We start from the raw sequence: 27,575 nt of genomic DNA, 5'->3' as shown, positions 1-27,575 counted from the left end.
GACTCTCAAAGTGGAATTCTACCTACTTGTCCCCTTGGAACCACGGCCAATGAACTGGAATTCTTTGAATTATTCTTTGACCAGCCATTGATGGAAACTATTGTCAGGGAAAGTAATAAGTATTTTGAGTACACCATGGCAAATACAATCATATCACCACAGTCAAGATTACTCAGGTGGAAAGAGACGACTGTTGCAGAAATGTATTTGCTTTTTGCAACAATATTGCTTATCCCTCATGTCTATAAGCATAATATAAAAGCATACTGGTCCACAGATCGGCTAATTTCTACCCCGGTCTTCAGTGAAATCATCCCAGTGAACAGGTTTATCTTACTGTTACGTATGTTGCACTTCTCTGACAAAACCAGGCCTGACAGAAGTGACAGGTTATACAAGATTAGAAATGTTTTCATGTATCTCAAACAAAAGTTCAGCATTTACTTTTATCCATTCAAGAATCTTGTAATTGACGAGTCTTTGATTTTGTTCAAAGGTAGACTGTCATTCAAGCAGTATATACCGAGCAAGAGGAAACGCTTTGGTATAAAACTGTTTGTACTCTGTGACTGTGACAGTGGCCTGGTGTTGGATATTGTTGTATACACAGGAAGTAAAACATTGAAAGATACCAAGATGTTATTGGGTATCTCAGGTGACGTAGTGAGAAACGTGATGGCACCTTATCTTGGTAAGGGGCATATATTATATACCAATAACTGGTACACAAGCCCATTACTCAGTGATTTCATGCGGGTGAACAAGACAGATGTGTGTGGCACAGTGCGTTCTAATCGTAAACATATGCCCAGGCTCAACGCAGGTGCTCGTGGTGATGACGTGCAGGTGTTTACTGCCAATGACATCATGGCATTACGGTGGCATGACAAACGAGATGTCACATTGTTGACAACCATTCACCATAATGAAATGCAAGACAGTGGCAAAGTTGATCGAGTGACTAATGAATGTATTCGAAAACCAGTGACAGTGATTGATTATACACAAAACATGCACTTGGTTGACAAATGTGACATGCAGATTGGTTTTGTTGATTGTGTTCGTAAGAGTTACAAGTGGAACATGAAACTTTTCTTCCATCTCGTGGACATTTCAATGCTCAATGCATATAATATGTACCAAATAAAGACTGGCAACCGACCACCGTATGGTGAATTTTGTTTGTCTGTTGTCAGACAACTCATAATGAAGTACCAGGTAAGAACATCTGCTATACAATAAGGTCCTCGAATTACTCAGGATATACCCAAGCGTTTGAGGAGGGAAGGTGATCATTTCATAATACAGCTTCCTTCAACTCAGAAGAAATTTGCTCAGAAGAGATGCATCGTCTGTGCACAAACAAAACGACGGCAACAAAGACACAAAGACACTCGGTTTATGTGTGAGGAATGTAAGGTGCCTCTGTGCATGGTGCCTTGTTTCAAGGAGTTCCACAAGCTCCAGCAGTTCTAAAACCATGTCCAGTGATTATAAATATGTAAATATATGATAGGTAGTAGGTTGGTAGACAGCAACCACCCAGGGAAGTACTACCGTCCTGCCAGATGACTGTGAAACAGAAACCTGTAACTGTTTTGCATGATGGTGGGATTGCTGGTTTCTTTTTCTGTCTCATAAACACGCTAGATAACAGGGATATCTTGCTACTCCTACTTACACTTTGGTCACACTTCACAGACACGTACATGCATATATATATACATACATCTAGGTTTTTCTCCTTTTTCTAAATAGCTCTTGTTCCTCTTTATTTCTTCTATTGTCCATGGGGAAGTGGAAAAGAATCTTTCCTCCGTAAGCCATGCGTGTCGTATGAGGCGACTAAAATGCCGGGAGCAATGGGCTAGTAACCCCTTCTCCTGTAGACATTTACTAAAAAAGAGAAGAAGAAAAACTTTATAAAACTGGGATGCTTAAATGTGCGTGGATGTAGTGCGGATGACAAGAAACAGATGATTGCTGATGTTATGAATGAAAAGAAGTTGGATGTCCTGGCCCTAAGCAAAACAAAGCTGAAGGGGGTAGGGGAGTTTCGGTGGGGGGAAATAAATGGGATTAAATCTGGAGTATCTGAGAGAGTTAGAGCAAAGGAAGGGGTAGCAGTAATGTTGAATGATCAGTTATGGAAGGAGAAAAGAGAATATGAATGTGTAAATTCAAGAATTATGTGGATTAAAGTAAAGGTTGGATGCGAGAAGTGGGTCATAATAAGCGTGTTTGCACCTGGAGAAGAGAGGAATGCAGAGGAGAGAGAGATTTTGGGAGATGTTAAGTGAATGTATAGGAGCTTTTGAACCAAGTGAGAGAGTAATTGTGGTAGGGGATCTGAATGCTAAAGTAGGAGAAACTTTTAGAGAGGGTGTGGTAGGTAAGTTTGGGGTGCCAGGTGTAAATGATAATGGGAGCCCTTTGATTGAACTTTGTATAGAAAGGGGTTTAGTTATAGGTAATACATATTTTAAAGCAGTGAAGAGTTTTTACGAGGATAGTGAGGCTCAAGTTAGAGTATGTAGGAAAGAGGGAAATTTTTTCCCAGTAAAAGTAGGCCTTAGACAAGGATGTGTGATGTCACCGTGGTTGTTTAATATATTTATAGATGGGGTTGTAAGAGAAATAAATGCGAGGGTCTTGGCAAGAGGCGTGGAGTTAAAAGATAAAGAATCACACACAAAGTGGGAGTTGTCACAGCTGCTCTTTGCTGATGACACTGTGCTCTTGGGAGATTCTGAAGAGAAGTTGCAGAGATTGGTGGATGAATTTGGTAGGGTGTGCAAAAGAAGAAAATTAAAGGTGAATACAGGAAAGAGTAAGGTTATGAGGATAACAAAAAGATTAGGTGATGAAAGATTGAATATCAGATTGGAGGGAGAGAGTATGGAGGAGGTGAACGTATTCAGATATTTGGGAGTGGACGTGTCAGCGGATGGGTCTATGAAAGATGAGGTGAATCATAGAATTGATGAGGGAAAAAGAGTGAGTGGTGCACTTAGGAGTCTGTGGAGACAAAGAACTTTGTCCTTGGAGGCAAAGAGGGGAATGTATGAGAGTATAGTTTTACCAACGCTCTTATATGGGTGTGAAGCGTGGGTGATGAATGTTGCAGCGAGGAGAAGGCTGGAGGCAGTGGAGATGTCATGTCTGAGGGCAATGTGTGGTGTGAATATAATGCAGAGAATTCGTAGTTTGGAAGTTAGGAGGAGGTGCGGGATTACCAAAACTGTTGTCCAGAGGGCTGAGGAAGGGTTGTTGAGGTGGTTCGGACATGTAGAGAGAATGGAGCGAAACAGAATGACTTCAAGAGTGTATCAGTCTGTAGTGGAAGGAAGGCGGGGTAGGGGTCGGCCTAGGAAGGGTTGGAGGGAGGGGGTAAAGGAGGTTTTGTGTGCGAGGGGCTTGGACTTCCAGCAGGCATGCGTGAGCGTGTTTGATAGGAGTGAATGGAGACAAATGGTTTTTAATACTTGACGTGCTGTTGGAGTGTGAGCAAAGTAACATTTATGAAGGGATTCAGGGAAACCGGCAGGCCGGACTTGAGTCCTGGAGATGGGAAGTACAGTGCCTGCACTCTGAAGGAGGGGTGTTAATGTTGCAGTTTAAAAACTGTAGTGTAAAGCACCCTTCTGGCAAGACAGTGATGGAGTGAATGATGGTGAAAGTTTTTCTTTTTCGGGCCACCCTGCCTTGGTGGGAATCGGCCGGTGTGAAAATAAAAAAATAAAAAAAAATATTTTAAGAAAAAGAGGATAAATAAGTATACAAGATATGATGTAGGGCGAAATGACAGTAGTTTGTTGGATTATGTATTGGTAGATAAAAGACTGTTGAGTAGACTTCAGGATGTACATGTTTATAGAGGGGCCACAGATATATCAGATCACTTTCTAGTTGTAGCTACACTGAGAGTAAAAGGTAGATGGGATACAAGGAGAATAGAAGCATCAGGGAAGAGAGAGGTGAAGGTTTATAAACTAAAAGAGGAGGCAGTTAGGGTAAGATATAAACAGCTATTGGAGGATAGATGGGCTAATGAGAGCATAGGCAATGGGGTTGAGGAGGTATGGGGTAGGTTTAAAAATGTAGTGTTAGAGTGTTCAGCAGAAGTTTGTGGTTACAGGAAAGTGGGTGCGGGAGGGAAGAGGAGCGATTGGTGGAATGATGATGTGAAGAGAGTAGTAAGGGAGAAAAAGTTAGCTTATGAGAAGTTTTTACAAAGTAGAAGTGATGCAAGGAGGGAAGAGTATATGAAGAAAAAGAGAGAGGTTAAGAGAGTGGTGAAGCAGTGTAAAAAGAGAGCAAATGAGAGAGTGGGTGAGATGTTATCAACAAATTTTGTTGAAAATAAGAAAAAGTTTTGGAGTGAGATTAACAAGTTAAGAAAGCCTAGAGAACAAATGGATTTGTCAGTTAAAAATAGGAGAGGAGAGTTATTAAATGGAGAGTTAGAGGTATTGGGAAGATGGAGGGAATATTTTGAGGAATTGTTAAATGTTGATGAAGATAGGGAAGCTGTGATTTCGTGTATAGGGCAAGGAGGAACAACATCTTGTAGGAGTGAGGAAGAGCCAGTTGTGAGTGTGGGGGAAGTTCGTGAGGCAGTAGGTAAAATGAAAGGGGGTAAGGCAGCCGGGATTGATGGGATAAAGATAGAAATGTTAAAAGCAGGTGGGGATGTAGTTTTGGAGTGGTTGGTGCAATTATTTAATAAATGTATGGAAGAGGGTAAGGTACCTAGGGATTGGCAGAGAGGATGCATAGTTCCTTTGTATAAAGGCAAAGGGAATAAAAGAAAGTGCAAAAATTATAGGGGGATAAGTCTGTTGAGTATACCTGGTAAAGTGTATGGTAGAGTTATTATTGAAAGAATTAAGAGTAAGACGGAGAATAGGATAGCAGATGAACAAGGAGGCTAAAGCCTCCTTGTTCATCTGCTGTGTGTGGACCAGGTGTTTACAGTGAAATATATAAGTGAACAGTATTTAGATAAGGCTAAAGAGGTCTTTGTGGCATTTATGGATTTGGAAAAGGCGTATGACAGGGTGGATAGGGGAGCAATGTGGCAGATGTTGCAGGTGTATGGTGTAGGAGGTAGGTTACTGAAAGCAGTGAAGAGTTTTTACGAGGATAGTGAGGCTCAAGTTAGAGTATGTAGGAAAGAGGGAAATTATTTCCCAGTAAAAGTAGGCCTTAGACAAGGATGTGTGATGTCACCGTGGTTGTTTAATATATTTATAGATGGGGTTGTAAGAGAAGTAAATGCAAGGGTCTTGGCAAGAGGCGTGGAGTTAAAAGATAAAGAATCACACATAAAGTGGGAGTTGTCACAGTTGCTCTTTGCTGATGACACTGTGCTCTTGGGAGATTCTGAAGAGAAGTTGCAGAGATTAGTGAATGAATTTGGTAGGGTGTGCAAAAGAAGAAAATTGAAAGTGAATACAGGAAATAGTAAGGTTATGAGGATAACAAAAAGATTAGGTGATGAAAGATTGGATATCAGATTGGAGGGAGAGAGTATGAAGGAGGTGAATGTATTCAGATATCTGGGAGTGGACGTGTCAGCGGATGGGTCTATGAAAGATGAGGTGAATCATAGAATTGATGAGGGGAAAAGGGTGAGTGGTGCACTTAGGAGTCTGTGGAGACAAAGAACTTTGTCCTTGGAGGCAAAGAGAGGAATGTATGAGAGTATAGTTTTACCAATGCTCTTATATGGGTGTGAAGCATGGGTGATGAATGTTGCAGCGAGGAGAAGGCTGGAGGCAGTGGAGATGTCATGTCTGAGAGCAATGTGTGGTGTGAATATAATGCAGAGAATTCGTAGTTTGGAAGTTAGGAGGAGGTGCGGGATTACCAAAACTGTTGTCCAGAGGGCTGAGGAAGGGTTGTTGAGGTGGTTCGGACATGTGGAGAGAATGGAGCGAAACAGAATAACTTCAAGAGTGTATCAGTCTGTAGTGGAAGGAAGGCGGGGTAGGGGGCGGCCTAGGAAAGGTTGGAGGGAGGGGATAAAGGAGGTTTTGCGTGCGAGGGGCTTGGACTTCCAGCAGGCATGCGTGAGCGTGTTTGATAGGAGTGAATGGAGACAAATGGTTTTTAATACTTGACGTGCTGTTGGAGTGTGAGCAAAGTAACATTTATGAAGGGGTTCAGGGAAACCGGCAGGCCGGACTTGAGTCCTGGAGATGGGAAGTACAGTGCCTGCACTCTGAAGGAGGGGTGTTAATGTTGCAGTTTAAAAACTGTAGTGTAAAGCACCCTTCTGGCAAGACAGTGATGGAGTGAATGATGGTGAAAGTTTTTCTTTTTCGGGCCACCCTGCCTTGGTGGGAATCGGCCGGTGTGATAAAAAAAAAAAAATGATAGAACATTAGTATTATACAAGATTTGTGCATGTTTATTGTAATAAACAACAGTGGTAAACAATAATATGACAATAACTTTAGTGTGGTTATTGTCTTCAATACAGTGAGTTTACATATATACATTATATACAGTATTGGTCCCTCAGGCCCCAAATGTTAGTAGGAAAAGAAAAGAAAAAACTATAAAAACCGCTAAATAAAGTAATGCGCGTATGTGGAATTCGTCAATGTTGCCGCCACCACATCATTTTGGACAAACTTCTTGGCACTGTATCTCGGTAAGTACTGATCAGAAATTTTTTTTTGTCTTATTACCTTCACAAAAATATGCTCTTTAATTCTGTAAGAAAAAATAATTTTTTTTTTTTTTTTTTTTCAAAATTTCTTGGACACTGGAGCACCACTTCAGGTTTTGGCCTTGGACCCTGAAGGGGTTAATGTAGATTTTTTAAAGATTTCTTGACTGAAACTGACTGACCTTGTACATGCAGCCCAGATGACCCTCCTCCATGCTGCAGCATGCCCACCCCTCCTCCAGGGTGCAGGCACTATCGATCACATCTGACTTACACATGGCCATCTCATAGAAATTATTGTTATATTCACAGGGAAACACTAAATATGTACATAAGTCATATTATTATTATTATATTTATGGGAAGTGCTAACCTTTTATAAAGTATCTGAGGAATGGGAGGCAATTTGGTTCAGTTCAAGGAAAGGGAAAATGTAAAATAAAAAGGCACAATGCCATGACTGTTATCATCCACAAATGGTCTGATATGGGCCATTAAGTAGTTTAAGTAGTTAAGGGGAAGATATAAGTTAAATTCCTTGGATCGTGAGACTGACCCCCCCTCCCTTGAGGGGTAAAGGTTAATACAACACCTGGGGAATGGGAAGTAATCAGGTTTGATGTAAGGGAAGAGTAGCTAAAGTTACTTATATCAAAGAGCCCTTCACCATTCATGGCACCTCCTGTTGAAGGGATCTTATGGAAAGGCTGACATGTTCAACATCCTTTCATAAAGTGCTGCCATTCTTTCTCTGTGAATACCACTTTTCATTTAGATTGTCTAACTTTACTGCACAAACTTTGAATACCCAATTTACCTGTATATTATACTCACCTTGGCACTGTTGCCTCTTTATAATACACAAATGACCCACACACAGTGTGACTTTGTAAATGGTCCAAGTCGGACCGAAACGTCGTCTTAAGCTCCTCTCTTCTATGTGTGGGTTATTTGTGTATCGTTCCAGTCACGGTATTGTGCCTTTTTTTGTTATTTGTCTCTTTATAATGTCTGCTCAAGAGAGGTACCTTAATGCCAGTGATTGGCTCTTGAACCAAGGAAGTGATTTTGTCTCCTTCCTTGAATTGAACTACATTGCCTTCCATTTTGAGGCACTATGCTGCAGTGCATCACCCCTCTGCCACTGTGTGTGTTGAATTACCAACATGGGTTTAGCACTATAGAAATGGCAACAACTGTAGAACAAAGTAAGGGAATTAAAAATACATGTCTTTCTTTCTTTCAACACACCGGCCATATCCCACTGAGGTGGGGTGGCCCAAAAGGAAAAACGAAAGTTTCTCCTTTTACATTTAGTAATATATACAGGAGAAGGGGTTACTAGCCCCTTGCTCCCGGCATTTTAGTTGCCTCTTACAACACGCATGGCTTACGGAGGAAGAATTCTGTTCCACTTCCCCATGGAGGAAAAATACATGTATGGTATATAAATATATTTTATATAAATATAACAAATCTACAAAAATATAAAGGTATCAAAATTTGTAACAACTGGGCAAAGTACATCATAATGACAATGTATTGCTTTAAATCTTACCAACCAAAACAATGAGTGCTTGCTTTGTTTTCATCTGATATCACTGCATAATTTTATATAAAAACAAGGATATATACAGTACTTCTGGGGGCAAGAAATCTTGGACAGAAATAGTGCATATTCTATTTGTATTTTAATAATAAAATAGAAAAGGATTTATTTCATTACATATCAGTCTGTCCACATGCCAGTGAAGAGACTTGTTCCAGAAAACTTTCCTTGGACTGAATCCGATTTCCTCCCATTTCCACTGGTGTTATACATCTATGATTATAGTGCTTCTCCCATCATTACAATTAGGGGTGTGCCAAAATACTGGTATCAGCCTAAAATTGAGTATTGGTTTTGGGTAATTTTGGTGGTATCAGTGGGTATTGGGTACTTTTGACATCAGTATCAGCAAAAATTTTGGCATCATCTCATCCCTAGATATAATAATATTCATATTATATTTAGGAAATACAGTGGAACCTCGGCTTACGAATTTAATCCGTTCCGTGACCTCGTTCGTATCCCGATTTGTTCGTATGCAGAGTCAATTTTCCTCATTTAAATTAATTGAAATGGCATTAATCCGTTCCAGCAGAATTTCTGCTCTTAGGGGGCACAACAAAATACTTCAATATGATGCTAATATCAACTCTACGGCTTATTTATACATCACAATTCGTCTAATTTCACCATCACTCAAGGAATGCACAACAGGTGCATCATTGTCAGTGTTCAGCATTTCTTCGATGTCAGCTTCCTGTAACTCCATTAGCACACAGTCAAGATGAGTAAATAGAATTGTCAACGCTTATTGCTTGGGTATGTTTATTCTGTTAGTGGGTTGGATCTGTGAAGCACCTGCCTAGTATGGGCCAACAGGCCTACTACAGTGTTCCTCCTTTCTAATGTTATGTACCCACGACACCAATCATACCCATCCCCCTCCTACTCATATATTTGTCCAGTCTCTTGTTAACCCTTTGACTGTTTCGGTCGTATATATAAGTCTTACGAGGTACCGTGTTTGATGTATAGTATATACTCATAAATACTAGTGGCTTCAAATCAAGCAGGAGAAAGTTGGTAGGCCGACATGTGAGAGAATGTGTCTGTGTGGTCAATGTGTAAGAATAATCACTAAATCCCATCCCTGGCAACACACCCCCCCACTCTTCATAGACCTAAACTTACTCCCAGTTCAGTACATCCACACTTACTACTGTGCAGTCTACATCTACAGGGCCTTAAACTCTAATATCAACCTTGACCTAAAACGCTTTCTTGATAGTTGTGACAGAACCCACAGGCATAACACCAGACACAAACATCTCTACGACATTCCCCGTGTCCGACTAAACCTTTACAAAAATTCAATGTATGTCAAAGGCCCTAAAATCTGGAATACCCTACCTGAGAACTCTAGAACTGCAGACACATTCATCACCTTCAAAACTACCATTAGAAAACATCTTATCTCCCTGATACACCCCGTCAACTAACTACACGAATACCACCTGGTGGTTCACACTTACACTCACTCATTTGACCTTAAACAGAAATATTAATCTCAATCTTAAAATAATGAATCCTGTGATACTCCAATACTGAAACTATGTACTGTGCCAAAACAAAAGCATTCACATTGCTAAACTCACAAACTAGTATTTAGTCACTTAGCCATAATACCAACTTACCTCATAATTTGTAATATTTTACAATTAAGAATAAAACTAAGTCTGCCCGAAATGCCTAGCCATGCTAAGCGTTCTAGTGGTACACTCTGTAATCACAATTTTACTACATGTAAACCACACAATAACCAAATTTCTGTAAACTCAGCATTGTAATCCTTATAGAGAATAAACTTTGAATTTGAATACAAAAAAAATCCTGGAGCACGCAGTGTATAGAGAAAAAAAAAATGACCTTTTTTTTTTTTAATTAAAATGCCGACTTTGTGGTCTATTTTCGTATAGTATTTATGGTTGTAGTCTCGTTTTCTTGGTCTCATTTGATAGAATGGAAAACATATTATAGAAATAGAGGTGATTTTGATTGATTGGTTTTACTATAAAAAGAACCTGGAAATGGAGCTCAAAGTAGGGGAAATGTTTGATTTTTGCCGATGTTCAAAAGTAAACAAATGATGTCATTGTCCAATAAATGTCCAGCTAGCCATTCTAATATGCAGTCATGAATGGGTCGACATTATTTGTACAATCATTGCAGTATTGCAGTAGTCTGCATAACAGTAAATCTTCTATTTTTTGTTTGAATAAAAATTCAAAATAGAAAGCAAGAGTAATACCAGAGGGGCCTGGAGACGTGACTGATGAACAAAGAAAATATTATTTTAGAGCCAGGAATGTCTGCATTGTTCATTCTAGACCTTATTTTGAAATTATCATATTTTTTAATTTTCGTGAAATTGGCCAAATTGCAAATTTCTGACCACGTTATTGGGTAGTTGAAATCAGTAAATGGGCAGTTTCTTGTACTCAGTTGATAGAAAAAAACAGAGTTCTATAGAAATAGCTATGAGTTTGGTCGACTGGTACAAAGGAATTAGCTGAAAATAGGGCTCAAAGTCAGCGAAACCGCCGATTTGTAAATATCGCCGAGGTCGCTAACTTTGCAAGAGCGTAATTCAGTCAGTTTTCCATCAAATTTCGTTTTTTTGGTGTCATTACAATCGGGAAAAGATTCTCTATCATTTCATAAGAATTTTTTTTTTTTTTTTTTTTTTGAAATTTTGCGACACCAGGAGACACCTCAGGATTGGGGGTTAAAGCTACCCAAGGTTCTATCGAAGCTAAAACCTTAGGTTGTTTTAAATTTAGGTTAGATAAATACATGAGTGAGAGGGGTTGATTTGAGTAGGACTTGCATGCTAGGAAATAGGATGATTAAAGCTTATTGCTTGGGAAGTGTTTATTCTGTTAAAGGGCTGGATTTGTGAAGGACCTGCCAAGCATGGGCCAACAGGCCTGCTGCAGTGTTCCTCCTTTATGTTCTTATGTTGATGAGGAGTGGAACAATCTGCTTAGTATGGTTATTGAGGCTAAAACCTTGGGTAGTATCAAATTTGTGTTGGATAAATATGTGAGTGAGAGGGGTTGGATGTGAGTGGGACCTGCACATAAGTAAATAGAATTATCAAAGCTTATTGCTTGGGTAGCATTGAAAATTGAGTTAGGCAAATATTCTGTTAGTGGGATGGATTGTGAAGGACCTGCCTAGTATGGGCCAACAGGCCTGCTGCAGTATTATTATTATTAGTAGCATTGAAAGCACAGATCCAATGATCAAGTTAGGCAAAACAAAGATATTCTATCCAGTAATATGTGTTCGTATAAGGCATGGTGAGGCTGCCAGTTCGGACCACAAAGCGGCTCAGGAATTCAAGGAGTACATGATGTGTATCACTCTGAAACTCCCAGAGCGTTCAGGCAAAAGAATGATTGTGAAGGTGAAAAATTACCTACTGAAAAGAAATTAGAACTGCCTAGTATGGGCCAACAGGCCTGCTGCAGTATTATTATTATTAGTACGTATGTATTATCATAATAATAATTATTATTATATTATTAATTTAGGGAAGTGGAGCACAGATCCAATTCCTTTGATCAAGAGCCCCTCACCAAGGAACCTCCCTTTAGGGGGAAGTTCGCATCCTGAAATTTCATTCGTATCCAGAAGCAAATAATCGATGGAGCAACTGTTCGTATCCTGAAAAATCTGCATGGTGGGGCATTCGTAAGCCGAGGTTTTACTGTACATTTAACCTGTAAGGGTCATAGAACTTTCATATCCATGTGAGTATATCACAAGTGGGGGAAGTTTGCTGACGCTTCAGATTTCTTATTTCCATATAGAAACACTGACGTATTTAAATTTTGGTAGAAATTACTGAAAAAATGTGGATCTTTTAGTTTTTGACTAGGTAATACAATAACATAATTTACGTACCAAAATAAACTGCCCAAAGTACCTAAAATTATAACAATAAAAATTCTATCCAAAATACCCAACCCCTATGGTGAGATAAGCAACTTTTAATGTGTACTGAATGATGATGTTTTTTTCATCTTTCAGACATCATAAGTTAATGGGAAATGACCTGTGTGATGGAACAAATTTACTGTGTATACATTAGCAAACATGCACGTGTGTACATAAAGTATAGGAAACAATTTACATAGTTTTGAAAGTTGATATTAACCATTTTACAATACCTGAATTGCTGATTAAGATTACCATTCCCTGATTGCTAGGCAAATAATTCTGTAATCTAAATTTTACAATATTAAATTATGAAGCTGTCATTTAGTAGTAAACCTTTCACTATGCACTGAGTAAATATTTTTTTTCATAGGTAAACTATTCTCTTTTAAAAGAATAACCATTGCATATGTCATATTAACTACAGTCTACCATATTAAGTCACATATAAGCTAGTTAATAATACCAGTAATTAAATATTAATGGTTTAAAATTTTTTAAGCTTTTAATGGAGTTCACAAAAATGGGAGAAAATCCACTGGAGTTGCAACCATGGCAAATTATACTAGTCTCCAGCCACCACAATTGATATTGTTGGCCACCTGCTGTCTTTCTGTCTTAGTTCATTAAACTGAGAATTAAGAATACAGCACTATATTGGAATGTTGAAAATAGTATTGTATTAATACAGTAATTTGACATGCCAAAATATATTTAGTCATTACTAGAAATCAGTATTTATAATTGTTTACAAAAGGTGCATAGTTGTAGAGGATATTTTGTTAATTTACAGGTTCTTGTAAAAAATACTTTTAGCAAAATAAAAGAAAAAACATGCAGCACCTTTTTTGTAGTATACTCTTTAGATAAAAAGTGCAAGAGATTGTAATAAAGACTTTTAATGGGTCTTCCTGAGAACTAAGCTAACAGCAGAGCACTGAAGTCCTAAGTGGTAGTGGTGATTTGTTCATTAGGAAAATTAATCCTGATGTGATTCATTATTAGTGACCCATTTAGTAATTAAGCAACCACTGGCTAAGCCACAAGGGCTATACAGCGCTGCCAGAGATTAAATAACCACTGCTTAGTGGTGCTCTATATATACTCATAATTAAGCATCAGTTGGCATACCCAAGCCAAGTTTTCCACCACCCCATAAAAAAGCAATGGCACTTGTATCCTAATTATCTGAAGCTTGTGTGTTCTTGTATAGATTTCTTATATTCAATGATAGATCATGCTAGAAAATGAATTTAAACAAAAATATTATGAAATAACAACACTAATGTATGTATATGCTGCTCCGTATTATGAAATGTTGTGTCATGCTCCTGAATGCAAAATGGGTGTCATATATTCATACTTTAAAAACTTGGGATTTTTTGTTTGCCTCTGAACTTGTACTAGTGTGTTGCTAAAAGTATATATTTTTTTCATGACAGTACCCAAAATTGATTTGTTTTAAAAGATTTACCTCCACAACCTGTGCACTAACCTAAAATATTGGTAGAGGAAATAATATACAGTAATTAATGAAAATGGCCTATGCACGATAAAAAAAAATGAAATAAAATATTATATCCTGACACCGATGTTGGTTACATTTTTCTTTGTACAATTATTAACCCTTTAAGGGTCCGTGCCATAGATCTACAGCTTTACATTCAGGGTCCAAACCGTAGATCTACGCCATGAGCTCAGCTCACTCTGATAAGCTGTGAGTGGTAAATTTGGGCCTAGATATGAGAGAACACATCTATGTGGTGTGTGTGCACCACATAAAACAAATCCTGCAGCATGCAGTGTATAATGAGAGAAAAAAAACGAGACCGTGATTTTCGATTAAAACAGCGACTTTGCAGTGTTTTTTCATATGTTTTTTTTATAGTTGTATTTGCAATTTCTTGGTTTCATTTGATAGAATGGAAGATATATTACAGAAATAGAGATGATTTTGATTGGTTTTAGCACTGGAAATGGCTTGATTATTATTATAATCAAAAAGAAGCGCTAAGCCACAAGGACTATACAGCAAGGAATTGGCTTGAAACTGAGCTCAAAGTACATGTAGTGGAAATGTTAAATTTTTGTCGATGTTCAAGAGTAAACAAACAACCTCACACGTCTAATACACGCCAGCTGGTGGGTCTAATATACATTCACAGATGTGGTGATATTTATACAATTATTATAATATTGCATAACAGTAAATATTCTATTTTTTGGTTTGAATAAAAATTCATTATGTGAATAAAAAATCAAAATGGAATTCATTTGTAAAGCCTCAAAACGTAACTAATGAACAGAGGAAATGTTAGTTTAGTGCCAGGAATGCCTGCATTGTTTATTCTGGACCATATTTTGAAACTGGAATATTTTGAACTTTGTGTTAAATTGGCCAAATTACCAATTTCCGATCACTTTATTTTGTAGTTGAAACAGTTGACTGGGTGATTTATTGTGCTCAATCGATAGAATAGAAGTAATACTAGTGAAATAGCTAAGAATTTGGTCGACTGGAATAATGTAATTGGCCTAAAATGGGAGTCAAAGTCGGTAAAATTGCCGATTTGTAAATATTGCTGCAGCGCTGTATAGCCCTTGTGGCTTAGCGCTTCTTTTTTATAATAATAATAATAATAATAATGTAAATATCGCTGACACATCAAAATTCGCGAGAGCATAATTTCGTCAGTTTTCTATCAAATTTTATACTTTTTGTTTTATTACCTTCAGAAAAAGATTCTCTACCATTTCATAAGAAAAAAATAACAAAATTTTTTTGGGGAAATTCTTGGACCCTGGTGTGCACTTTGAAATTTGGCCTCTGGACCCTGAAAGGGTTAAAGAAGAAAAATAGGTACAATACATCAAGGACTGTTTGGAGTTTATCCTTCAGATATAAGAGATGGTAGTATAATTATCTTCGTATTAGTTAACCAATTAGATTGTTTTCAAAGGAAGAGAATTCAAATCCATCTGTTACAATAATCAAAGTTTGGGGCTTCTTTGTAAGTAAAACAATAGTAATAAAGCCTCTATATTATTCTGAAAAGAACAAGAAACACATTTTAGTCTTCCTTGACCTCTGGTGAGCAGGCACTGTCTAAAAACTTTATAAACAACATCCCTTTTGATATATCTGCAACTTTTTTAACCCTGATATAATAATACCCTTTAAGTGAAGGGATTAAAATGTATCTTCCATACATTACTAATACTACAAGTATACCATAAATTATATTTTGGGTATACTACTAGTACTACAGTATACCAAAGATTTTATTATACTGGTTGCTACAGTATACCATGAACTCTATCTTCAGTATAGTACTACTATAGAAAAAAATGAACTCTATGGTTCTTGAGAGCTGCTCAAGACACATTCCACTAAGAAAAAGAAAGAGAAGATGTAAGCTAGAGAGAAACGCTCCCTATACAGACGAAGGCAGAGTCACTGAGCTGCTGAGAGGGGCCAGTTTATCTGAATTACGAAGGGAGGCAATAGTCATGGAAATTGCAAATATCGAACTTAAGCTGAAGGAATCTTAGAGGAGACAAGAATCACAGGAAGAACTAAAAGCCATAAAGGAAATTGAAAAAAACTCAAAATACTTATTCTCTTATGCCAAATCTAAGGGAAAAACAACATCCAATATTGGGCCCCTGCTTAGGCAGGATGGGACATACACATATCAGAGCCAAGAAATGAGTGAGATATTAAAGTCCCAATATGACTCAGTGTTCAGCAAGCTGCTTCCCAGACTAAGGGTTGACAATCCAAATGAATCCTTTATGAATGAAACCCAAAATTTGGTCATATAAAAAATCTTGGATATTATCCTAACTCCACAAGACTTTGATAAGGCAATAAATGACATGCCCAGACTCATGGAACTCTGTGTTCATCAAGAATTGCGAGAAGCCCCTATCGTGTGCCTTCAGCATTCTATGGAGAGGGAGCATGGACACAGGGGTCATCCAACACACACTAAAAACAACAGACATAGCCCCACTCCACAAAGGTGGCAGTAAAGCAATTGCAAAGAACTACAGACCGTTAGTACTAACATCTCGTATCATGAAAATCTTTGAGGGGGTTCAAGAAGCAAGATCGCCAGCCACCTAGATACCCATCAATTACACAACTCAGGGCAACATGAGTTTAGAGCAGGTCACTCCTGCCTGTCCCAGCTACTGGACCACTATGACAAGGCCCTGGATGCTATTGAGGATAAACAAAATACAGATGTAGTATACATAGACTTTGCAAAAGTTTTCGGCAAGTGTGACCATGGTGTAATAGCACACAAAATGCATGATATAGAAATACATAACAGGAAAAATTGGTAGATGGATCTATAACTTCCTGACAAACAGAACACAAAGAGTAATAGTAAACAGGCAACCACAATGAAAAGCTCTGTTCCACAAGGCACAGTATTTGCTCCCATACTATTCCTCATCCTCATATCTGACATAGAGATGTAAGCCATAACTCCATGTCTTCCTTTGTGGATGACACCCGGTTTGCCATGGCAGTGACTTCCATTGAAGACACCGCAAGACTCCAAGCGGACATCAACCAAATCTTCAAGTGGGCCACTCAAAACAATATGAAGTTCAACGACGAGAAATTTCAACTATTCAGATATGGAAAACTTAAGGAAATTAAAAATGTATCAAGGTATATGACAAATTCTAACCATAAAATAGAGTGAAAAAGAAATGTGAAGGACCTGGGAGTGAAAATGTCAGAGGATCTCGCCTTCAAAGACCACAGCAATGTATCTACCTCATCTGCTAGGAAAATGATAGGATGGATACTGAGAACCTTCAAAACTAGGGATGCCAAGCCCATGATGATCCTCTTCAAATTGCTTGTTCTCTCTAGGCTGGAATACTGCTGCACACTAATGACCCCCTTCAAGGGTGGAGACACTGCAGACCTGGAGAGCATACTAAGAACTTTCACAGCACACATAAGTACGGTAAGGCACCTAAATTACTGGGAATGCTTGAAGGTCTTTGATCTGTATTCCCTGGAATGCAGGCAAGAGAGAGACATGATAATATACACTTGGAAGGTCCCGGAGGGATTGGTACCAAACCTGCATGTGAAAATCACTCCCTATGAAAGCAAAAGACATGGAAGGAGATGTAACATTCCCCTGATGAAAAGCTGGGGGGGTCATGAGCACATTGAGAGACAACACAATAAGTGTCCTGGGCCCAAGACTGTTAAACTGCCTCCAAGCATACATAAGGGGGATTCTCAATAGACCCCTGGCTGTCTTCAAGAAGGCACTGGACAGGCATCTAAAGTCAGTACCTGACCAACCGGGCTGTGGTTCGTACGTCAGTTTGAGTGCGGCCAGCAGTAACAGCCTGGTTGATCAGACCCTGATCCACCATGAGGCCCAGTCTCGGACCAAGCCGCGGGGGCATTGATCCCTGAAACCCTCTCCAGGTAAACTCCAGGTACAGTATCCCAATATACAATTTGTATCTTCAGTGTAATTGTGTAATTCTACTAGAGTATCCCATAAATTCCCCATAAAATACATTTTCAGCTACAGTGGTCTGAAGAACCATAAAACTAATGTGCAGTTCCATTATTAAAGGAACTAAGTTATTAGTTGCAACTTATTATATTCATGTAAAGTGCTAAACTCATAAACATCAAACAGTGAGTGCTACACAGCAGAAGTGAGAGACTGTAGAGGGAGGTGTTGAGGTAAGGACATCAAAAGCATTACATTTATGGGTAAGCTATAAAAACACAGGGATCACATAGCAACTAATGAATGAGAAGACAGTAACAGAATGGGAGAGAGGAGGGGGAGGGGTAACAATCATTGAAGCAAGAATAGTTGTAAAGATTTTTTTTTTTTTAACAAGTTGGCTGTCTCCCACCAAGGTAGGGAGACCCAAAAAGAAAGAAAATCCCCCAAAACAAAATACTTTCATCATCATTCAACACTTTCACCTCACTCATACATAATCACTGTCTTTGCAGAGGCGTTCAGATACAACAGTTTAGAAGTTCCTCCAAAGTGTCAGTATCCCAGACCCCTCCTTTAAAGTGCAGGCATTGTACTTCCCATTTCCATGACTCAAGTCCGGCTAAATCTATAATAACCGGTTTCCCTCAATCCCTTCACTAAATATTACCCTGCTCACACTCCAACAGCTCATCAAGCCCTAAAAACCATTCGTCTCCATTTACTCCTATCTAACATGCTCACACACGTTTGCTGGAAGTCCAAGCCCCTTGCCCACAAAACCTCCTTTACCCCTCCCTCCAACCTTTTTGAGGACGACCCTACAAATTTATATGCTCTACAAGTCATTCTACTTTGATCCATTCTCTCTAAATGACCAAACCACCTCAACAACTCCTCTTCAGCCCTCTGACTAATACTTTCAGTAACTCCACACCTGCTCCTAATTTCCACACTCCGAATTCTCTGCATAATACTTACACCACATACTGCCCTAAGACAGGACATCTCCACTGCCTCCTACTGCCTCCTCGCTGCATCATTTACAACCCAAGCTTCACACCCATATGAGAGTGTTGGTACCACTATACTTTCATACATTCCCTTCTTTGCCTCCATAGATAATGTTTTTTTTTTTGTCTCCACAGATACCTCAACACACCATTCACCCTTTTTCCTTCATCAATTCTATGGTTAACCTTATCCACTGACAAGTCAACTCCCAAATATCTGAAAACATTCACTTCTTCCATACACCCTCTCTCCAATGTGATATCTAATTTTTCTTTATCTAAATCATTTGACACCCTCATCACCTTACTCTTATCTATGTTCACTTTCAGCTTTCTACCTTTACACACCCTCCCAAACTTGTCTACTAACCTTTGCAACTTCCCTTTGGAATCTTCCATAAGCACAGTATCATCAGGAAAAAGTAACTGTGTCAACTCCCATTTTGTATTTGATTCCCCATAATTTAATCCCACCCCTCTCCCTAACACCCTAGAATTTACTTCTATTACAACCCCATCTATAAATATATTAAACAACCATGGTGACATTACACATCCCTGTCTAAGACCTACTTTTACCGGGAAGTATTCTCCCTCTCTCCTACACACCCTAACCTGAGCCTCACTATACTCAAAAACACTTTACAGCATTTATTAACTTACTACCTATTCCATATACTTGCAACATCTGCCACATTACTCCCCTATCCACTCTATCATATGCCTTTTCTAAATCCATAAATGCAATGAAAACTTCCCTACCTTTATCTAAATACTGTTCACATATATGCTTCAAAGTAAACAGTTGATCTACACATTCCCTACACACTCTAAAGCCTCCTTTCTCATCTGCAGTCCTGCTCTCTGCCTTACCTCTAATTCTTTCAATAATAACCCTACTGTACACTTTACCTGGTATACTCAGTAAACTTAAGAAACTTAAGAAAAAAACATAATACCACTACTGTTGCTAAAGAGGAAGACATACAAGAAAAATGGTTATATTCTCTAACTGCAATGTTTGTCACCTATTCACATGATACTTCTATTACAGATTCATCTAATACTGTACAGTAAAATATATTATAGAATTTTAATTTAACTACCTAGCACTGGCATACATTTTATTATTACAGTAAACATTGTGGTGAGGTAATGTAAAAATATGAATCTCAGCAACCATCAAATGTATTTCCCTAATGTAGGAACATTCTGTAATGAATTTACTGTATGTATAGTATTTCTAGTTATAGGCTCTAGTTTAGCACTTTTTTTCTGAATATACAGTGGAACCTTGACTTATGAGTTTAATCCGTTCCGTGACCTAGCTCGTAACTCAATTTGCTCGTAGTATATCAATTTTCCTAATTTAAATTAACTGAAAAGCCATTAATCCATTCCTGCACTCTGGAGACAAGACAAAATGCTTGAATATGACACTAATATCAACTGTACAGCTTATTTATCTATCAAAATTCATCTAATATGACATAATAAACAATATAATTAACACAGAAACATGATATACATGTATACTCTAGAATGAATAAAATAGGCCATAATATGGTGGCAGAGGCAGCGGCGGAAGCGTCCACCATTTCCTGTCTAACTTTGACTATAGTATCTTCCCATGCTCTTATTGTAAGAGAAAACGGAGTATTTGTGAGGCTAATTGCAGAAATATTATATATAAAAGCATAATAAATCATAATACACTACAGAATATAAAGAAATGTTAAACTGTTTATATAAAGTGTGTATGTACTTACACACTTGGAGCAGAGATGTTGAGGGTGGGGGTGTTGAGGGTGAGGGATGTTGAGGGCAGGGGAAGCTGAGGGTGGGGGAGGTTGAGGCTGTGGCATATGATGTCACTGGCCCTGTAAACCTCCAACAGCAACATTGTTTTGTTTGATCGCTGAACTTAACTGATACAATTTGTTTTGTTTAATCACTGAACATAACTGACACAGCTTTAGTATCTACATATCATAGATAATCAATCAATCAATCAAGTTTATTCTCTATAAGGATTACAATGCAGGGTTTACAGATTTTGAATATTGTGTGGTCTACATGTTTTAAAATACTAATTACAGAGGGGGCCACTAGGACACCTAGCATGGCTAGGCATTTTGGGCAGACTTAGATTAATTCTAAACTTTAGATTATTACTGATTAAGGTATTAAGGCTAAGCGACTACATTATAGTTTGTGAGTTTAGCAATGTGAATGCTTTTGTTTTGGCACAATGCATAGTGTCTATATTGGAGTATCATGGGACAAACTTATGACTAGTTAGGATTCATTATTTTAATATTAAGATTCGTATTTCTGTTTATAGTCAATGGGTGAGTGAGTTTAAGTGTGAACCACCAGGTGGTTTACATGTAGTTAGTTGACAGAGTGTATCAGGGAGATAAGATGTTTTCTAACTGTAGTTTTGAAAGTGATGTGTCTGCAGGTAGGGTGTTCCAGATTTTAGGCCCTTTGACATACATTGAATTTTTGTAAAGGTTTAGTTGGACACAGGGAATGTCATAGAGATGTTTGTGTCTGGTGTTATGCCTGTTGGTATAGCCTGGCTAAGTCCATGGAAATCGTAGTCTTTTTCTTCTCAGCACTGTCCTTTGCACTTATTTTCTTAGGACCCATGATTAGAAAAAAGAAATTTGGCCAAATGACTGTAAAAGAAATGCAAGCAAGCACAAAAGAACTGCTCCTACAGCGATGTAAACGTGTGTACTGCTTACTGGGTGTTTTGGCATCAGCTGTGCCAACCAGCGGCAGAATTCTGAATTACAGTGGACCCCCGCATAACGATGGCATCGCATAGCGATTTTTCCGCATAACGATTACTTTTATCGCAAAATTTTTGCCGCGCATACCGATTAAAAACCCGCATACCGATTTTCGTCCGAGACGCGTCCAATGTGCCCTCAGCCAGCCTCACATGTGCCGCTCCGTCCCATTGTTTACCAGCCAGCCTCCGCGGTAACATCCAAGCATACACTCGGAATATTTCGTATTATTACAGTATTTTCGGTGCTGTTTCTGGAAAATAAGTGACCATGGGCCCCAAGAAAGCTTCTAGTGCCAACCCTGTGGTAAAAAGGGTGAGAATTAGTATGGAAATTAAGAAAGATTTTGAAGGGTTTGGGGCTAACCCTGAGAAGCCTATGCCAGTTGTGGAATCCATTGTGCCTACTTCAAAGATTAAGGAAATGTGTGCAGAGTGGGTTGAACTGCAAACCTTTATAGATGAAAATCACCCTGACACAGCTGTTGCAAGCCGTGCTTGTGACTATTTCAATGACAATGTTATGGCCCATTTTAGGAAAGTCTTGAAGGAACGGGAGGTACAGAGCTCTATGGACAGATTTGTTGTGCGACAGAGGTCCAGTGACTCTCAAGCTGGTCCTAGTGGCATTAAAAGAAGAAGGGAAGTAACCCCAGAAAAGGACTTACTACCTCAAGTCCTAATGGAAGGGGATTCCCCTTCTAAACAGTAAGAAGATAATGCTCTCCCCTCCTCCCATCCCATCAATCATCACCAGATCTTCAATAAAAGTAAGTGTCATTTAATTGTGCATGCCTTTTTCAGTTTGTGTGTATTAAAATTAACATTTCATGTGGTAAAAAAAAATTTTTTTCATACTTTTGGGCGTCTTGCACGGATTAATTTTATTTCCATTATTTCTTATGGGGAAAATTCATTCGCATAACGATTATTTCGCATAACGATGAGCCCTCTTGCACGGATTAAAATCGTTAACCGGGGGTCCACTGTATTATTACGTATGTATTATGCATTATTATTATTATTAATTTAGGGAACTGAAGCTCTATCGTTATTAAAATAATAATACGGTGGACCCTCATTTTTCGTAATTAATTCGTTCTAGAGAGTGTGACTATTATCAAAATTTATGATTTGTGAATCCATTTTCCCAATAAGAAATAATGTAAATCCAATTAATTCGTTCCAGACACCCAGAAGTATAAAAACAAAAAAAATTTTTACCTTAAAGATAGATTTACATGCACAAAAGAATGAACATTCAACATGACAGTTACCTTTATTGAAGGCTGTTGTTGATGAATGGAAGACAGGGAGGAGGAGAGAGGGAAGAGAGGTTATTGTTTGGAAGGGGAATCCCCCTCCATAAGGACTCTAGGTCACTTCAGGAGTCACTTCCCTAGCTTAAATATAGATTTACATGCAGAAAAGAATGCCAAATAAATGTAAAGCACTAATAAAATGTAAAATGAACATTTAACATCACACTTACCTTTATTGAAGACTCTTGTTGGTGTATGGCAGACGGGGCAGAGGGAGGGGAGGTGAGTTTATTGTTGGAGAATATGACACTAATATCAACTCTACGGCTTATTTATCTAACAAAAATCAACTAATATGACATAATAAACAATATTAATAACATAGAAACATGGAATATACTCTAATGAATAAAATAAGTCATTAAGTATGTCACGGGAGGTGTTGTGTTGTTGTTGGGTGTACAAGGGCCATTGAGAGCATAAGCCATCCATAATTGTGATGAAGCAGCAGCTGAGGCGGCAGTGTTTTCTGTAGCCCTATATAACTCCAACAACATTAGAGGAGTTAGTAGAATCGCTGAATCACTGAAGAAGGCACCCTCTACCACCAACACAACCACTACCACCCTCTACAGCCATCATAACCAATACCACCCTCTACCACTATCAGTACCACCCTCTACCACTATCACAACTGCTACCATCCTCTACCACCATCACTACCACCCTCTACCACTATCACAACTGCTACCATCCTCTACCACCATCACTACCACCCTCTACCACTATCACAACTGCTACCACCCTCTACCACCATCATTACCACCTTCTACCACTATCACAACTGCTACCACTCTACCACCATGACTTTCATATTTTTCTACAAACTTTTTCTTAAATTATATGTGTTTCTCACATTCTATACCAAAGGGCTGGCACTAGAAGCTTTCTTTGGAGCCATGGTGGCTTATTTAGCAGTTGCAAGCACTAAAACGAATGGAATATTATGAAATGTATCGTATGAACTTGTGGGATCATCCTCACTCACTGATAAACAATGGCACACTGGCTGGGAATGAAGTGTGAGGCTGCTCAGGGCCGTGCATACGCTTCCGAGACAAACGACTATTTGCGAGTCAAACAACTATTTTCGAGTCAATGTTTTGACGAAAAAAGTTACGATTTTCGAAAATTACGACTTTCGAGCCTTACGAAAAACGAGGGTCTACTGTAATGATAATGATAAAAATAATAATAACTAGGTAGTAGGTTGGTAGACAGCAACCGCCCAGGGCAGTACTACCGTCCTGCCAACTGAGTGTAAAACGGAAGCTTGTAATTGTTTTACATGATGGTAGAATTGCTGGTGTGTGTCTTTTTATTCTGTTTCATACACATGCAAGATTTCAGGTATGTCTTGCTACTTCTACTTACACTTAGGTCACACGACACATACATGTACAAACATATATATACATACCCCTCTGGGTTTTCTTCTATTTTCTTTCTAGTTCTTGTCTATTTCCTCTTATCTCCATGGGGAAGTGGAAGAGAATTCTTCCCCCGTAAGCCATGCGTGTCGTAAGAGGCGACTAAAATGCCGGGAGCAAGGGGCAGGTAACCCCTTCTCCTGTATATATTATTTTTTATTTTTTTTTTTATTATCACACCGGCCGATTCCCACCAAGGCAGGGTGGCCCGAAAAAGAAAAACTTTCACCATCCCTGTATATATTACTAAATGTAAAAGGAGAAGCTTTCGTTTTTCCTTTTGGGCCACCCCGCCTCGGTGGGATACGGCCAGTGTGTTGAAAGAAAGCAAGAATTATTATAATAATAACGAACGCCGCCAACTCAGTGCACTGTTTACCTCACTGTGAGAGCAGTTCTCTCATGCTTTGTATACATTTTTGACAGTCATTTGGCCAAATTTCGTTTTTCTAAGCATGGGTCCTAAGAAAGTAAGTGTAAAGGACAATACTGAGAAGAAAAAGATGATGATTTCCATGGAATTAAAGCACAAAATCATAGATAAACAAGTGAAGTGCCCAGGTTCTGCATTGATGGGGAAGCAGGGGGAGCTGGCTCATAACTCAGAGCAAAAAAATGGACCCAGGGATGGCTCGTATCTGAAAAAATTCATGCGTTGGGACACTCGTAAGTCTAGGTTCCACTGTACTAATATTCCATGAATACCTAATATCAATTATAAGCTGAGAAGGACACTTTGTTTGTATTTGTAGCACAACAAAGTCAGTGTTTCCTTACACCACCCCAAAATGGACCACTTTCACTGTCCCCCCATCTTCTTCTTCGGTGGACACCTCTGGTGGAGAAATAAAAAATTATTTGGTTAATAGTGCAACTTTAGATGAACATAATTAAAAAAAGTAACTTTAAAATAACATAAATGTATTAAATTTTTTTATAATATAAATTTGTTTTTGCAATAGCAATTGTTATAAATCAAAGATTATGAAAAAGACAAAGAATTCTTAAGCTATTCTCTAATATTTACCCAAAATGCAACTGGTAAAAAGCTGCTATGCTTTTTAACTGAAATTGTATTATAAATTTTTTAGCAAAAATAAATTTAACAAGCTCTTTAGTCGCAAAAAAAAAAAAAATCTACACGTTATGCCTGCCTTTATCTATATTTAAAGCAGGAAGGTGCATGCAAAATCACCCCTCCAAATTCTGGCTACTATCTGCAAACTTTGCAGTTTTGAAAACACCTTAGCAAAATTCTTAATATATGCTGATAGGTTTTACATTTTGATAGGAGAGTGCAAAAACTGCCACCTGTTTGAATTATAGAACAAGTGTGAAAAAATTATTAACCTTGTGTCAATATGGGTAAATGAGAGAACTTTGAAGATGCAGTTTAAAAGAAAAAATTAACTGTGGCTTACTGAATCATCACTAACATGTGTAATATTTCCTTCAGAATCTGGGGAATGAAGACTGAAGATGTAAATTTCATCACAAGAGAAGCATCATCAAAGGTTTAAGACAGCATTAGTGGTTGCTAGTGTAGTAGAAATAAAAACAGCATTGCATATGTTATCATTTTATGGTAGTTTTTTCTTAAGCCCAAAATAGAGTGGATATCCCACATACTGTTTTTTAAATTGGAGCTCAACTTTCCTACCTATTACAAATATTGTGGTGATTTACCTAAGATGCTGTATGGTGGTTTAAAACCTGTAAATTATATCCAGCTTTTAGGACCTTACAGTACAGTACTGCACCATCTTAACCTTTTCACCGTCTCACATAGACCTAAGTTATTGATGCCAGTGTTGCTTATATAGATCAGTGTTATAAGAGCCCCTCAAATATACTGTGAGTGGCAGATTTTAGCTTAGACATGAATAGGTGTGTGGTGAGAGAAAAATCTTGCTCTACATGGTGCAAGATGGTGTTTGACCTTGTTTGGTTTAAACTAGCAAATTTGAGGTGTTTTCTAGGATAGTTTTTATGCCTTTATTGCCTGTTTCTGTTGATAGTATGGAAGATGTACTATCAAAGTAGAGATGATTTTGGTTGGGTTTAAGACCAAAAGTGGTTTGAAATAGAGGTCACAGTACCGAAAATGTTAGATTCATGATAATTTTCCTAAGTAAAGGTGAGGCTCCCCTTACCCATCCCTGGTCTGTTTTGTGGGTTTTTACTAGGTTTGCTTCAATTACTGGAATGCTCTGAACCATAACCAATCATTCTTTGTTAAATTTTATTAAAAAATACGGTAAAATTTTGATTGTGTGATGATGGATTCAGAATGGAGGGAAAGCCTGGGATGCAATTAATGAACAGAGGATAGGTTGTTTTAGTGGCTGGGATGCATACAGTGTTTATTTTCAACTGTTTTTAAATTGGAATCTGTTGAATTCTGAATAAAATTTGCTAAATTTACAGATTTCTGTGCACTTTATCAGGTAGTCCTGATAGCTGAAACAGCATTTCTTGTACTCAGTTGATAGAACAGCAAAATAACTGAGAATTTGGCCAAAATGAGTGGCTTAAAATAGGTCTCAAAGTGGGAGAAATTGCCAATACGTAAATAGCACCCAGACTGCCAATTTTGTGCCTGTGTAATATGATAAATTTTCCATCAAATTTTGTACTTTTGATATCATCACCATCAGAATTTTTTTTTTAAATGCTGACATTGTGAACACTTAATTTTAACCCTTTCAGGGTCCAGAGGTCCAGTGTGCACCAGGATCCAAGAATTTTCAATTTTTTTTTTTTTTCTTATGAAATGGTGGAGAATCTTTTTTCTGGAGGTAATAAAACAAAAACTATGAAATTTGATGGAAAATCGATGAAATTATGCTCTCGCAAATTTTGATGTGTCAGCGATATTTACACATCAACAATTTTGCCGACCTTGACTCCCATTTTAAGCCAATTACATTATTCCAGTCAACCAAATTCTTAGCTATTTCACTAGTATTACTTCTATTCTATTGATTGAGCACAAGAAATCACCAACTGTTTCAACTATAAAATAAAGTGATCAGAAATTGGAAATTCGGCCAATTTAACGCAAAGTTCAAAATAGTATTCTAGTTTCAAAATAGGGTCCAGAATAAACAATACAGGCATTCCTGGCACTAAACTAACATTTCCTCTGTTCATTAGTTACATTTTCAGGCTTTACAAATGAATTCCATTTTGATTTTTTATTCACATAATGAATTTTTATTTAAACCAAAAAAATAGAAGATTTACTGTCATGCAATATTGTAATAATTGTATAAA

At 38.1% G+C, this 27,575-nt stretch overlaps 2 protein-coding genes across 5 annotated transcripts in view; one reads left to right on the top strand and one right to left on the bottom strand.

Annotated features, from left to right (window-relative positions):
- Positions 1–25,882, top strand: part of LOC138852414 (cytochrome c oxidase assembly factor 5) — a 62,382-nt gene extending 36,500 nt beyond the window's left edge. For 2 of the 4 annotated variants that reach the window (XM_070082979.1, XM_070082977.1), the window contains exon 5: positions 25,756–25,882. The gene's annotated coding sequence lies outside the window, so the exon portion shown is untranslated. Of the gene's footprint in view, positions 1–11,824; positions 12,284–12,323; positions 13,262–25,755 lie in introns of those variants that run through there. The other 2 variants (XM_070082978.1, XM_070082980.1) reach the window with 2 other exon arrangements.
- frtz (WD repeat-containing and planar cell polarity effector protein fritz) overlaps positions 13,300–27,575 on the bottom strand; it is a 77,705-nt gene continuing 63,429 nt past the window's right edge. Inside the window, 1 exon segment of the mRNA XM_070082976.1 lies at positions 13,300–25,134. Within this exon segment, the coding sequence (XP_069939077.1) occupies positions 25,062–25,134 (73 nt within the window). The 3' untranslated portion in view covers positions 13,300–25,061.

Source organism: Cherax quadricarinatus, chromosome 8, assembly GCF_038502225.1.
Source record: "Cherax quadricarinatus isolate ZL_2023a chromosome 8, ASM3850222v1, whole genome shotgun sequence".
NCBI classification, from domain to species: domain Eukaryota; kingdom Metazoa; phylum Arthropoda; class Malacostraca; order Decapoda; family Parastacidae; genus Cherax; species Cherax quadricarinatus.
This window is presented reverse-complemented; position numbering and strand designations above follow the sequence as displayed.